The sequence below is a fragment of the Vombatus ursinus genome, unplaced genomic scaffold (genome assembly GCF_900497805.2).
Source record: "Vombatus ursinus unplaced genomic scaffold, bare-nosed wombat genome assembly UNPS02010461.1, whole genome shotgun sequence".
In the NCBI taxonomy this organism is placed as follows: domain Eukaryota; kingdom Metazoa; phylum Chordata; class Mammalia; order Diprotodontia; family Vombatidae; genus Vombatus; species Vombatus ursinus.
In genome coordinates, this window is record NW_020950239.1 from 11,837,136 (window position 1) to 11,852,409 (window position 15,274).

A 15,274-nucleotide genomic window follows, 5' to 3' on the forward strand; every position below is an offset into this window, starting at 1 on the left:
ACTCTAGTACTTTTGCCAAGAAAACTTCACGAATGGTGTGGTCCAAGAGGTCACGAAGAGTCGGACAGGACTGAGTGACTGAACAACAATGAAAGACAAGGACTTTGGGAGGAGGGCCCTAGCAGTTGAGATGATAGGAAGGGCTTCATGTAGAAGATGGTGCTTGATACGCTTCTTGAAGGAAGAGAGGAGGACTCGTTTGAGATGGAGGTAAGGAGAGAGCTCAGTCCAGGGATGGGGTACAGCCAATGTAAAGGCGGATGGAGGGCTGTGTACAAGGAAAAGAAAGAAGGCCAGGTTAGCTGGATCACGGGGTGTAGAAGGGAGAGTGATATGATTTGTGATTAAAGAAAATCACTTTGGCAGCAATGTGAGGGATGGAGAACTGCAATAGAGAAACCAACTGGGAGGCCTTTGCAACAGTCTTGGTGAAAGGTGACGAGGGATTGAGCTAAAGTGGGGGCTCTGTGAGTAGAGAGAAAGGGTTGGATGTTAAAGATGTTATGGAGAGAGATACAGTAAGATTTGGCAACTGGATACATTCAGTAAGAGAGAGTGAGGAACCAAAGATAATGTCAAAGTCATGGGCCTGGGGGATGGAAAAATGTGGGTGGTACCTTTGATGGAAACAGAGAAGTTTGGATGAGGGGAGAGTTTGGAGTTGGGGGAGATAAATTCTGTTTTGGACGTGTTGTGATTGTATTGTCTCTATGGTGTCCAGTTTGAAATGCCAACTAGGCAATTGTTTATGTGGAACTGAAGCTCAAGAGAGAGGCTAAGGATTAATATATAAATTTGAGGTGTTTGCATAGAAATGATAGGTGAACCTATGGGAATTGATAAGTTAATGAGAGAGTATAAAAAAGAAGAGAAGAGGATCTAGGACAGAGCATGTCTGATATAATCTCTTCATTCTACAGATAAGGAAACAGGCCAAGAGAAATATAAGTAAAAGAGCATGGATTTACACTTAAATCCTCTGACTCCAAATCCAGTGGGGTTTTTTTGCATCTCCCAGAGCACCCAGCACAGTGTTACGCATATAGTAGGCACTTATGGAGCCATTTTGGAATGGTGAATTTCACTGCTCGAAATGATGGGTTTGTCACATCATGTTGAACATTTCTCTCTGAACAGAGATAAATTCTCCAAGACCTGTTCTCTTCAATAAAGTAGTCAACATCTGATCTTTGAGTAACACGTGCTAAACGCTTCTGAGTTCCCATGGTGGCAACAACCATGTTCTTCATTGTTGTTGACATCCCAGTTAATTTTTTGGAAAAGTAAGAACAACAGATCTGTATGTTTGTGTGAGAATAGGGTGCTGTAATTAAATGTATGTTTGTACTGGTCAGAATAAGGATAAGGTGTCCTGGAGCTTGGAGCACTGGAAAAGAGGCTTATTTCACATTTACACATGCTCTCCCTAAACCTAGCAGACTCTGTAGCAGCACTAACCCATCCTTGTGTGTATTCAATCAGACATCAGTAGGAAACATTTAACCACAGAAAAGAATCCAGGTTACTGCAAAGTGTGCCCTTATTAAAGACCTTATTTCTCTTAGACCTTTTATGTTGTCCTCACTTTACCCTCTGCAGCTAAAGCCTCTGGCGCAGGTGGTTTCAAGGGGGTATTAAACACTCGTGTCTCCTGTGTACAGGAAGGTGGCCATTCCTACTTGGATTTATCTCTTCTTTTTAGAATGTGACTGGAGCTGCAATTCGTGCCAGGGTCCACTGAGCACAGATTGCCTGCAATGCATGGATGGTTATGTGCTTCAGAACAGCATCTGCGTGGAGCAGTGTTCACTTTCCTTTTATAGGGACTTGGACCATTGCAAGAGTAAGTCTTTATGTGCCTAACACTGGGTTCTAATTTCCCTCACCTTAGTGGTCCTTCCATAAAACTCAGATACTGTTATAAAAGGGCAAATTCTATACAAATTAGATGAGAGATCCTTGAGGGTAGAAACTGTTTTTTTCTTTCTTTTAAGCCCGACACTTAGAGTGTCTGGCACCTGATAGGTGCTTAATATATGTTTATTGACTGACAAACAGATTTTTTTTACAAGCATTTATTCATTCTCCATCTCATTACCCCCTCCCTATATTGAATAAATTTTTTTAAAAGAAAGAAAAAGAAAACCCTGATAACAGGGATGCATATAGGTTCAGTAAAGCAAATTCCTAGATTGACCATTTCCAAAAATATATATTTCATGCTACATTTTAAGTCCATCACCTCTTTGGCAGGAGACAGGTAGCATGAGGCACCTTTGGTCCTCTGGAATGGTGGTTTGTCATTTCATTGATCAGAGTTAAGTCTTTTGAAATTGTTTTGCTTTATAATGTTGCTATCACTGTTCAAATTGATTAAGTTCTGCTGTTAAGTATTGTCAAGTATTCAATAATTTGTGGCAGGACAGGTCTTTGACAACAGTCCCCTTTCCATGCCTCCACACCCACCCTTTACCTTCCGGCCACTTCTAATCTTCCTTTTCTCCCATTGTTCTTAAGTGAAGACCACTTAGATCAAGGATACACAGTGTCGTCCAATAGCTGGTGGCTTTCTTATATGTTGCATTGCTCAGAAAATGCCAATTATAGTAAGGGGTATGAAAGATGGCCATGGGACCAGGTTCCTGGGTGCCATCCTCAATGCACCTGTTCATACAGGAAATTAGTGACATTTATGTGCCAACAAAATGGTGATATAGTAAAGTTAGATGTGTGGCTATCACAGTTCTAGCTGCAATTTGATATATCAACATCTCTAACCTTCTGGGGCCTAGTTTTCTGCTAATCCCTTTGAAAATGTTAAGTATCAAGCTCTTTAAGGTCAGGGAACGTATCTGTCTTTGTATCTTCCTTCAAGTCTGAGCACAGGGCATGTAGTAGGTGTTTCTGAAATGGATGTTGGATGGAGAATCACCACCATGTACTTTGATAGATTGATGTAAATACTTCTAACAGTGTTGGATTTCACCCCATTGATGCCTTCTCATCCTTTGTACCTCTTCCATACCCCCCATAACTCTACTAGGGGTCCACCCAAAGTTCTGGGGAAGAGAGGGATCTTCATCTGATCTCCTGATACAGCGTGTATATCAGCATAGTACCTAGATAGTCCATTGGTTATCTCTTATTCTAGTTTCATGAGCAGTGAGTGATCTCTAGCTACCTCTGCTTTGTGCTATCTACAGACCTCCTTGTTCATTTCTCAGTTGGTAATGAGTTATAGCCTGCTCATCACCACCCCTCCATTCCTCTTTGGGTAGACCCCAATATTTTAATTCCCCGGAGACCGTCTTCCATTGATGATCATCCTTAAACCATCATTGGAAGAATATTGATGCTGAAAGAAAAAAACATTGTTTCAGGGAGAAGCTTAGAGACGTTAAGGGAATACTTTGCACCTCTTGCTCAATTTTGGGCTTGGCTCATTATCTGTTTGCACTGTCTGAGTTGTATGTGGTGGAAGCTAGGTGGTGCAATGGATAGAATGCTGGTTCTGGAGTCAGGAAGACTCATCTTCCTGAGTTCAAATATGGCCTGAGACACTAGCTCTGTGACCCTGGGCAAGTCACTTAACCCTGTTTGCCTCAGTTTCCTCATCTGTAAAATGACCTAGAGAAGGAAATGGCAAACCATTCCAGTATCTTTGCCAAGAAAACCCTAAATGAGATCACAGAGAGTTAGATATGACTCAAACAACTGAACAAAAGCTATATATGTTGTGGACTGGCTTTATGTACTGTCTTTCACAGTCTGAACGATAGACACACTTCATTCGTTTGATGTATTCTCTGTCGAATAGTTAGGCTAGACTTTTTTATATGTATGAGATTATGGACGTGTTATGTCATTGACGAGACTGTGTTTCAGGGCTTAATGCGATCAGCACACTCTCATTCATGAACAGGGACACCTGGAGCATCTCATCACCTTTAAAGAATCCATCTTACATTGTATTTCTGCCCTGGACCCTAGGGTCAGTGGCATACTTTTGGTGAATATACAGGTCTTTCCATTTTGGGCATCACTTGGCATTAATAATAAGGGAGTCATCAAAGATTATTATATATTATATTATGTAGAATTATGTTATAGTATATAATCAATATATGTTATAGATTTATATTATGTATGATTATGTTATATATATAATTGATATGTTATGGTATTTAATTATATATGATTATAATTATGCTTTATATAATTGTTATAAATTATACTATACATGTAATATAGAATATATTTTATACATACATGGGGCATACTTTGTTGGAGGAGAATGTTTAGGATAGACTATAATCAATCAATCTTTTTTATGGTAAATAAATAATGAGTATGGGGGTCATGTGTTCTCCATATGAGAATATAATTTATGAAAGCCTGCCTGTATCTTTCTCAAATCAGATTATTCTTGCAAAGATTTTGTCGCCATGGGAAAGTAGGCATGTGGGTCATTAGAAACTGCCGTACCTTGATTCTTTCTTTGGGGAATTAATGATATGGCCCATAGTTTTTTATAGACTTTTAACTCTTTCAAATTGTTGCTTCATTTGACTTTGTTTTTTAGGCTGTGGTGATCATTGTCTGGAGTGTCTGGGTCCCCATGAGTGCACTCACTGTGAAGAACCTTTTCTCCTCCGTGAAGCCCGGTGTACCCAGAAATGCGGCCCGCGATATTATGTAGACACCAGGACACAGAGATGCATGGGTGAGGCTTGTCTGAGGAAGCGAAAGTTGGGGGGCAAAGCATCTGTTATCTGTGTGCTAATTCCCATTAGCTTTTGTGATACAGGGATGGGAAAATCTGGGGAATCACCTAAAGTAATTGACAGCTTCCCATGCAAATTTGTCAGTTACCAGACTGGATAGTTTATAACAATTCAATCCAGTAATTTTTTTGTACAAATCATTCTTGCCTCTAAAGGTCTTTAGGGAAGAGGACCTGAAACTAATGCATGATAGAATGGAAAGAATGCAGTGAGGTCTCTGTGGAGAGCAATGTTGAGATGGATTTTAAAGTTCAGACCTATTGGTGAGGGGCTAGAATTGCCAGAATATAGATTGGACCAGTTGGTCCAATAATCCATATGGTTACAGCGTAGACTGGAAATTTCTTTTTATATGTATAGGAGTGCTTCTGGTTAAAACCAAAATTGAAAGAAAGCAAATCATTTCAATTGTCTTTCCTCTGTATCAAGTGAGTGAGCATTTTTCAAGTTCATTTTTTCATGTATAGGAAAAAAAAAGTCAAAAACATGTCCCAAGTTTGCCCCCCTTTAAGGAGACTTCAGAGACCCATGATGTCATTATTGTGGGCGTTGTTCTTTGTCCTTCATTCTCAAATGACATCAGAAGGGTGCTGTCTTGACTTGAAGTGAATTGGATTTAAGCGAGGCAGAGCTGGGCAGTCATCAGACTCATGGCACAGACACAGATCATAACTCCCTTTAGTCAAGTCGACTTGGTGAATTGATGTGGCTGGGAAACACTGTCACCTAGGGACCAAGCCTTGGGAGAGGAGCCTCTTTAAAGATTGCCTAGACTTGTCTTGAGACAGTGGAAGTCCAGCTTGCTGGTAAGCCTCGTGGGAGGGTAATGCCCTGCTGGTCCTCTGGCTTGGCCTTTGAGAAGTTGGCATCGGTCTATCCCCTAACGTGGTGAGTGAAGCATCTGAGAAGGAGTTTGGTGGAAATTTGTTGTAGAATAATACTGTAGGTTTGTGTGACCCTTTATAAAGTACTTTCATACATGTTTTCTCATTTGAACCTGAGATTTCTATAAGCTAGAAAAGAGAGATGATATGACTTCCAGTTTTATAGCTTAGGAAATTGGTTCAGAGACCTTCAGTGATTTGTCCAAAATCACCCAGGTAGTAAGAGATATAGTCAGAACTAGAATCCATGACTTCCCAGGGCTTTTTGGATACCAAGACTCAGTATTTCTGTGGTCTCAGTGTGTGTACTATCTCCATTGGGCCAGACTCCATCTCACTCCTATCCTTTCATCTCATTCAGTTCTTTCCATCTTACGCAGAGGTGGCTAGGTGGTGTAGTGGATTGAGTCCTGGGTCTGAAGTTTTAATCTGACCTTAGGCACTTACTAGCTGTGCACCTCTAGTCACTTAACCTCTGCCTGCCTCAGTTTCCTCAACTGTAAAGTAAGTATAACATTATTACACTAATATCCTGTTATTATACTATACCCTACTTGGCAAGGTTGTTGTGAGGATTAAATGAGATAATATTTGTAAAGCACTTAGCATAATACCTGGCACACGGAAGGTGCTTAATAAATGCATATTTGCTTCCTTCCCTTTTTTCTTCCTTCCTTTTTTTCTTCCTTCCTTCTTCCTTCCTTTCCTCCCTCCTTCCCTTTCTCCCTCCTTCCTTCCCTCCCATAATATGTAATTTACCCAATACTGCCACCCTTTCTCCATGTCTTTTAACATTACTTGGGTACCACTGCAGCACTCCCTTCAGTTGTTCATCTCTTATGCCTCACTCTTGCTACATCTCTGGCTCCCCTTCTTTTCTGATCCTACACTTCTTGGTTGGTATCTTTTATGCTGTTCCCCATGCCCAAGCCATTATCATTAGTATATTCTTTAATGCCCACCCTATGTCTCTCTATTTCTCTTTGGACCATTCTATAATTTTGGTTCATCAGAGATTAGGGTGTTCTGTGATCTGTGACCACACATCATTATCAGTCAGGCAATAAACATTTTGTAAGTACCTACTGTGTGCCAGGCACTGTGCTAAGTGTTGGGAAAAGACAAAATACAGTCCCTGCTCTTGGGGAGCTCAAAGTCTAATGGAGAAGAATATTTGTATTTTTAAAAAACGAGTTTTGCTCTAGAGAACAGTTTGGGATCATTGAAAGTGCTACGGAGTTTCACTAATGGAATCCAGTACACTCTCTTCCTTTCATTCTGGGCCAAGCTCATTGCTCCTATGTTGTGCCTGTATAAGATAGAATGATGAATGGAGTGACTCAGGCCCATCTACCTACATGTCCCAGTTCCAGTAGTAGGCATTTCATTTTTCCCATGTGGATTGTTTGGTTAGGTTCTATCAAAAGTCAGTGGACCTCAGTGAGGATGCCCTATGGTGTTCTTGGGTTGGGTGTCATCCATGAACAGCAGCTTCCTCATGTGGTATGGACATGATCCTGGGTTCTCGAGGGTTATTCTGGTAGAGCCTTAGGAGGTCTACCAAGCAGGAAAGGTTTTAAGTCTTGTCCTGGTGACAGATTGTCTATTGTTTGAGGATCAGCCCGACTGAACAGGGACAGACACATCATCAATAGCTTGGTTTCTGGGGGAACACTTCTCTGGCTACTCATGAAACACAGCAGTGCGGCAAGACCCTTGGTCCTGTGTGCTTCTCCTTCTACGTCTGCAGGGATCGTGGAAAAGTGATACAGAAGCGGGCCAAGGACGCCAAAGCACATGGTCTTTTGGACTGTTTAGACTATTTAAATATAGTTACTAGAAATGTGAGATTCTTATCCAGTCAAATGTAGATAAGCCTCTCTATGTCAGAATCTGAATTTACAAATCAGGTGGTTATTTGCTTTACAACCCCACCACCATCCCCAAAAGTCTCCGCTTTATGAAATGACTCACTACAGTCATTATTTAAATAGATTCCTGAAAGGATTTAAAAGGATCCAATGAACAAAAATATAATTTACATGGAATATTTTTCCTACTTATCCCTCAAAACTCAACCCAAATGTCATCTCCTCCATGTAGCTTTCTCTGCTTGCCCAAGGTTGATAATAACTCCCACTTGTACCTCACCCAGTCATTTATTTTGTGACCTTCTATTTCACTTATTGTTTTAATTCACTTATCTAATGTGGATCTCTATATATCTATATCTCTGTATGTACGTGTGTGTATACAATTGATTCTTGTAATTTCTGGTAGTTATGGTCTATAAAGTTGCTGTGAATACTGCATTAGCAAATACTGAATACTGAACCATTGCTTTTAGGGGAAATACAGGGTTATGTAACTGCAGTCCTGTAATTACAGCATTGACTATATACAGATTGGCAGATTGCCTCTTCCTTTTTCTGGACGTACCATATTTATTCATTAATGTTGAACTCATGGCCAACAGCACTCTAACTCACGACTAAATGAAACTTATCTAACACATTTTTTTCCTACATAAGACACACCACAATTTTCTTGTACTTAAGAACACTAGACTTTAGACACTTGGGGGTCATTTTACCCTCCCCCCCGTCACTAACAAAAAAGCACAAAAGCATGGAAAACTTGACATTTAATAGACTGAGAAGGATGCTAGTTTACAGTATGAGAGCTAAGACAAGAAGGCACAGTGTCCATCACGTTATTTAACTTTAGCTAGTTAATGCACAATGGGTGACAAATTTTTTGCTGTTCTGCACATGTCCATGTATGACGATAAAATCATGGCAAGCATTGATTTTGGGGGTTATAAATCAAATTTACCAAGTAGGCAAATTTACAAATATAGAATCTACAAATAATGAAGATTAACTATGCATATATATAATGTTTAAATACACATATACACACATATAATACAATATATGTGATTTTTGGCTAAGTAAAGAAGCCACTCTCTGCCTCATTTTTTATTGAGCCTTAATCATCGAATGGGCTTTGCCTCAGTCAAACTGAAACTTGTTAAAGACCTTATCTTAAAAAAGCCAAGGTCCCCCACCACGTCCTGGGCCATCTCCAGTCATCGTGATCTGTGTCTTGCCAGTAGACCTAGATGGCTCCAGGCGAGAAAGTAAGGCTGGTGACTTTGCACAGCCCTCCCTCACTTAAATCCAGCTAACTTGTATATAACCTCCCTGATGCCATGGTCCTCTTTGAGAATGAAGGACAAACAACAACATTATACATGGACACACACACACGCACACACACACACACACACACACACATAATATTTGAAAATACTCAGTAGCGTTCGTTGTGTTCAGTGTGATAGACACGTAACATGAGAGCAGGGCTCATATCTTATCTAAATGTTATGTTTGCCTTTGTTGCTCATGCCTAGAACAGTTATCTACATGCAGTAAGATGTAGCAAATGCTTGTTGTGTGAATGCTGAATGTGTTCTGTTATCGGGTCTGAAAGCCCAACCTGTTTGACCCCTGATTTGATTCCCGTTTGAGGTCATACTAATTTTCCGTGCAGTGGTCAGACTCTTCTTAATATTGGCCATAGAGTCGTTTCTGTTTTTGCTTTAACTGTTGGCTGGAGACGTGGGAGTCCTGGAGAACCTTTGAGACTAACGGGGCTGCCTTTGCTGTTTCCTGTTCCTGACAGCCTGTCCCCCGGGGTGTTTGGAGTGCAGCCATGAGGAACAGTGCCATCTCTGTGATCATGGCATGTCTCTCAAGAACGGGCTTTGTGTCTCCAGCTGTGTTCTCGGCTTCTCTGGCCACCTCCAGAATGGAACGTGTCATGGTGAGTGCCCCCTCAGGGATTCTCCTCTGACAGCCTTGGGAATTCACCTACACTTTCTCAATGGGCAGGCTGTCTTGTCAGCAGGAAAGGCAGTGTTTGTTAAAGAGATATCACTTACAGTATTCTCGCTTTTGTGCGGGCATCTTGAGTTGCTTAGAAACAAAAGACTTTTTGCGGATATTGGCAAAGGACAAGCTGAGCCGATATACCATAGGCTTTTTTTTTAATTGGGAGAAAATAATAACCCATTTACAACAATCTAAAGTGTCACTATATAGAATGACCAGTTGAGATGTTATCGTGTCTACATAGAGGACAGAATGTAGGTACATGTGGAATGAATGAATATCTGTTAAGTGCACATTTCTGAAACAGACCGAGAAGTCAACCTCCTTTCCATTATGAGTGCTCTAAGGGAACTAGAAGATGCATAAATAAATGATTTACAATATCAAGAGTTGTTTATTTAAATTACAACTGACATTTGAACACAGCACTTTAAAGTGAGTAAATCTCTGATGTCATTTTGTTGTCGCTGATTTTTATCGTTCTTGGCTAAACTGTTCTCTCATTTGTAAATCCCTCAGTAACTGAGAATTCAGCTTATTCTTCTAGGCATGTGGTGGAGAAATCATCCTGTGAGAGTTAATTACATTCTCATCAATTCATAAGATTCCTTAAGTACCTACTATGTGCCTGACACCATAGGATAGATTTATAGTATAAGATTTTTCTACCAGGGGCAGCTAGTAGGTGCAAAGGATAGAGCACCAACCCTGGAGTCAGAAGGACCTGAGTTCAAATGTGGCCTCAGATACTTGACACTTACTAGCAATGTGACCTTGGGCAGGTCACTTAACCCCACTTGCTTTGCCAAGGAAAAAAAAAAAGATTTCCTCCTAAAATTCAGCATTCTAAAGCTACCCTTTGTGATCTAGGTGTAGGAGCCCTAAACATTTAATTCCAATCGTTATAGTTTGGGATAAGGGTACTGCATCCCTATATTGCAACATCCCTGATAAGAACATTTCATTCCTAGTGGTGAACAGAATTTTAGGACTTCTGAGCCTGGGTTAATTTTGCATCTGAACAAATATGATGTCAGAAGTCGAATCCAAGCCGTGACTAATTAAGAGTCGCTACTAATGTATCCTTGCACCAAAAATGCCGATTTTGAAAATTTTGTTTTTGATTGCAATCAGACCTGCCTCTTAGTCTTAATGCAGGGCTTTGTAGACTATTTTGTGTCATGGACCCCTTTGGTAAGTCTGATAAGGCCCCTGAACCCTTCTCAGAATGTTTTTAAATGCTCCAAATAAAGAACATGCTATTACAAAGAAAGCTAATTCTATTGCAATATAATTATCAAAATATTTTTAAAAAATGTTCATGGACCCTACTGCTTAATAAGATTTATATGTGCCTTGGATTTGAATGATCACATATCATCAGGGCATACATTTTAAAGGCTAGAAGTAGGAAGGCTCCACCTTAGAGGTCATTGATTCCAAACTCTTCTTTCTACAGATGAGGAAACTGAGGTCCAGAAAGGTTAAGTGAGCTGCCCAAATCCAGCAAGTGTCTGAGGCAGGATTTAAACTCAACTCTTCCTGACGCTTTGGTCACCATACAGCCCTTCCCATCATATTCACTGACCTAGATTTTTATCCAAAGCATAAATATCCCAGCAGAGATCATCTGACAAAGAAGCAGGGAATGTGTCCGTGTCTGATATTGCCAGTTTTGTGTTTTTTTTTTCTTCTAGGCAGCACCTATACTCATATCCTTCAGACGAATGCTTCCCTTGCCCTGGAGATCGGCTCAGTGAGGCCACTGGATTTCTCCTTGCTGAATGTCCGTGCTGGAGAAGGCAGGGGCACAGACCTCTTATTCCATGTTGTCAGCATCCCCACCAACGGCCAGTTGGTGCTCTTGGTGAATGGGAAGGAGGTGCCCCTGGGTGCAGCTGACCATTTTAACTGGGAAGACCTAAAAGAGAAGAGAGTACGTTTTGTGCACAGCAGAGACAAGCCCAGGTGATTGAACACATGACTGTTCTCTTTCCTCCCCGAGCCTCGTCTTCCTCTCCTTCCTCTCCACCTCACCTCAGCAGCAGCCTCTCGGCTTCTTGGGATGATAGATATTGCCTAAGTATGAGGCAGTTTCATCTGACTGCCGCCATCTTCCTGTAACTGCTCAGCAAATATGCTTCCGTTACAGACATTTTCACTTTATCACATAATTATGGGTAATTCGCGGATGTGACAGGAAAGTTCCTGGCACAATTACATAGCTGTGAAGTCCAATAGAAACCAAATCTATCATAGACACAGTTGTCCCAACTGCTCTGTCTTCATCTATTAGAGTAAATATTTTATTTATTTATCATTTTGTCATGAAACATGCTCTGATAGGAATTATTCATTTCCAAGAATATTAAAAATGAGACCTGAGAGTACAGTCAGCTCTTAATTATTGAGTCTATAGATTAATTGTGGTTAATTTTTCAACTGATCCATATTTCTTCTGCCACTTGGCACACGCCTGGTGGTTTCCTTCTCCCTCAGACAGTGTATGTCCTGTGAATGCAAACTGATGTTAACGTTAGGTGAAGCCAGGCTTATTTGGGTAGTTAAATTCAACCTGGCCAAGCATGATGGTGCATGCCTGTAATCTTAGCTACCGGGGAGGCTGAGGCACATGGATCCTTTGAGTTTGGGAGTTCTGAACTGCAGTGCACTAAGTAAATCAGGTGTCCTTGCTAAATTCAGCATCACTAAGGTGGGCCCCTGGGAATGACGGGTCCACTAAGTTTACTAACAAAGAGTAAACAGGCCCAGGTTGGAAACTGAGTAGGTCAAAGTTTCCCTGTTGAGTAGTAGTAAGGTTGGTATGGTGAATAGTCCTTGTACTTCTAGCCTGGATAATATAGTGGGACATTTCAAAAGTTTGAGAGACATAGTTTCTGGGTAATTTAATTATTGTATTAATAAGGCTACTATGTTTATTAATAAAAAGAGATCAGCAGTACTCTGGAATGCCAGAGATCCCTCATGTTACAATGAGCAGCTAGGCTATATTCCAGTGAGGGTCTTGAGGTATGTGACCTGGATCCACCCCAGTCTTGGTCAAAGAGACTTTGCGATTTTCATGTCACCTGTCTGACAAGAGAGAAGCCACATTTTCCCAGACCTCTCTGAGTAAAGACAATGAGCAGGAATGCATTTAACCTGAACTTAAGAGTTTCTTTTACTGAATTAGGTTAGATTTTTAGCTTGGGTAAGTCTTTGCCTAAGATTTCCCACACAAGTTAATTTCTGGATGAGGAAGTAGAAAAGGGGAAAAACCTTGGTCCTGATTCAGTAATTAGTTGTTAATACAAGAGAGAAATAATTATTTCTCTCAGTAAGACACAGAGAAGGAAGGAAGAAAGGAAGGAAAAAAAGGAAGGGAAGGAAGAATGGGAAGAAGGAAAGAAGAATGGAAAGGTAGGAAGAAAGAAAGAAGAAGTAAGGAAGAAAGGAAATAAGGAAGGAAGAAAAAAAGGAAAGAAGTAGATCTAATCATTTAGATTAGCCCTTATTTTGGATTATCCATCTCACTGCTTTTCATCCATAGTGCACACCATTTTAAGTTGACTGTCGGTGCAAATAGGCATATGAAATTAAAGGCATAGGAAAGAGATTATTTGAATATCTGTGGATATATTCACTTACCCTCAGACTGAGTATTTCCCATTGCAGTTCTGCCATAAAGGGGACAGGCAGATGGGGAGGTAGATGAATATGGACTCTTCTTTTGGTATTAGCTCATTGCTGACAATACGGGCAACCTCAAAAAAAAAAAAAGTTCAATGTTGACTGTAATCATAGCAAGAATAATAAATGTGCCTCAGTCCTGAAAGAGGCCAGAAACCATTACAGGGAGAATTGCTGCAGATTCACCAGTTCATTCTAACTGCATATGTGTGTGTGTGTGTACATATATATGTATACACACATATGGACATATATATGTGTTTGTGTATGTGTATATATGTGTATATATATATATATAGTTTCCCCCTTATAAGTTACATGAATCTGTTAGTCAGTGAACATGTATTAAGTCCCTTTTACTCGGACACTGAGCTGAGCTCTGGGCATGCAAAGAATGGCAAAGACAGTCCCTTCCCTTGAGGAGTTCACAATGTAATGGACTGACAGCAGGATTCATTTTTGAATTTTTTTTTTTTTTTATGCCTAATGCTTACCTCAATGCCCTGGCACATAGTAAGTGACAGACTCCTAAATGCTTGTTGATTGATTGGAACTAATAGCCGTAGAGAGTTGTCTGATGCACTAAGACGTTAAATGACCTACTCAGGGTCACCCACCCAGGACTTGAACCCAGATCTAATTGCTTCTTAGGACAACTCTCTATCTGCTACATCATGGTGGCCTGTCTGATATAATATGTGCAATAAGTAATACTCCCCCAGCCCCTCTTTTGTTCACTTTATTGGAGATATTTCTACTGATTTCACTGCTTTTATTTACAACAGACCTCCCCGCCCCCATTTATACCCTGTTGTATACATCGTTATATTTGTCTATGAGGTTACGTAGGCCATTCATGGGGAATCACTGACCATCGCCTGGGCGCTGCTGTACAGTTTGTGTTCACTCTCCCCTAATTGCATTGTAGGATTTTTCATTTGAATACACACACAAAAAAATGAAAACTTAGAAAAAATGACAGAAACACATCAGATATTCTCAAGGGTGGTGCTTTTTATGTTTTTTTTTTTCCCACAACTACTTCAGTCAGTCCTATTTCAGCCTCATCTTTTTTGCCTCAAGAGGTTTCTGACAGTGGTCCAAGAGGTTTGCATGAGATTCTTATGCATACTTGAAACAGTTATAATTGTAAAGAATAATATGAGTTTTATAGAAAATTATCTTGGGGGTTTACAACACTTTTTTTTTTTTGGTTGAAAGGGGCTCATGGAACAAAAAAGTTGAGAACTACAGGTCTAAGGCATGCCTGTATTCTCTATTTATTTGCATACTCATTATTTTAGCTTACTTTTTGCATACTATAATGTTGAATTTTGAGAATAGAAAAAAAACAAAAAAAATGAAACTGAAATGGGATTGGCCGACAAGATCGGAAGGAAGAGGGGAGGAGGAAAGATGTATCATTTATTTGGAACTTGATTGAAACTGTGCAAAAAAGTTACAGTGTCTCCTAGGATTACCTGAGCTTCCGAATCTTTCAGAAGCTTCTTTTTTCATTAGCTCACTTTGTGAAATAATGATTACACAGTGAAACAGCATCTAGGAGAGCTTCCCAGCTTCTCATCAGAAGCTGCTGACGAGATCTGTGGGAAAGAGGTTCCTCATGCTGCTTTAGAAATTAAAATACTGAGTGCGTGATCGATACCTGACACCTAATTCTTTAACTCTAAGTATACTCATAAATGTTTTTAATTGGTTATTTTTCTTTTTCTTTTTCTAAAATTTATTTTATTTTTAATCTATAGAATAAAACAAGCATTTCCATAACATAGTGTACTATAAAGATGATTGCACATGAAACTGCAAATGTCTATTACTAAAAGTTGCTATTTTTTAAATATATAATAAAATTATCATGTCAATTTCATTTTTCTTTCTTTCCCTCTGCCACACCCTAGAAATGACTAGCATTAGATAAAAATAGGTATATATATATATATATATATATATATATATGTAAAATTATTCTATACATACTTCTGTTTATCATTTTTTTCTC

At 39.8% G+C, this 15,274-nt stretch overlaps 1 protein-coding gene across 1 annotated transcript in view; it reads left to right on the top strand.

The window, feature by feature from the left end:
• The window catches only part of FRAS1 (Fraser extracellular matrix complex subunit 1), a 475,354-nt gene that overhangs the window by 279,287 nt on the left and 180,793 nt on the right, over nt 1-15,274 (top strand). The window contains exons 24-27 of the mRNA XM_027854503.1: nt 1,703-1,843; nt 4,583-4,723; nt 9,356-9,496; nt 11,262-11,532. Of these exons, the coding sequence (XP_027710304.1) occupies nt 1,703-1,843; nt 4,583-4,723; nt 9,356-9,496; nt 11,262-11,532 (694 nt within the window). The remainder of the gene's footprint in view (nt 1-1,702; nt 1,844-4,582; nt 4,724-9,355; nt 9,497-11,261; nt 11,533-15,274) is intronic.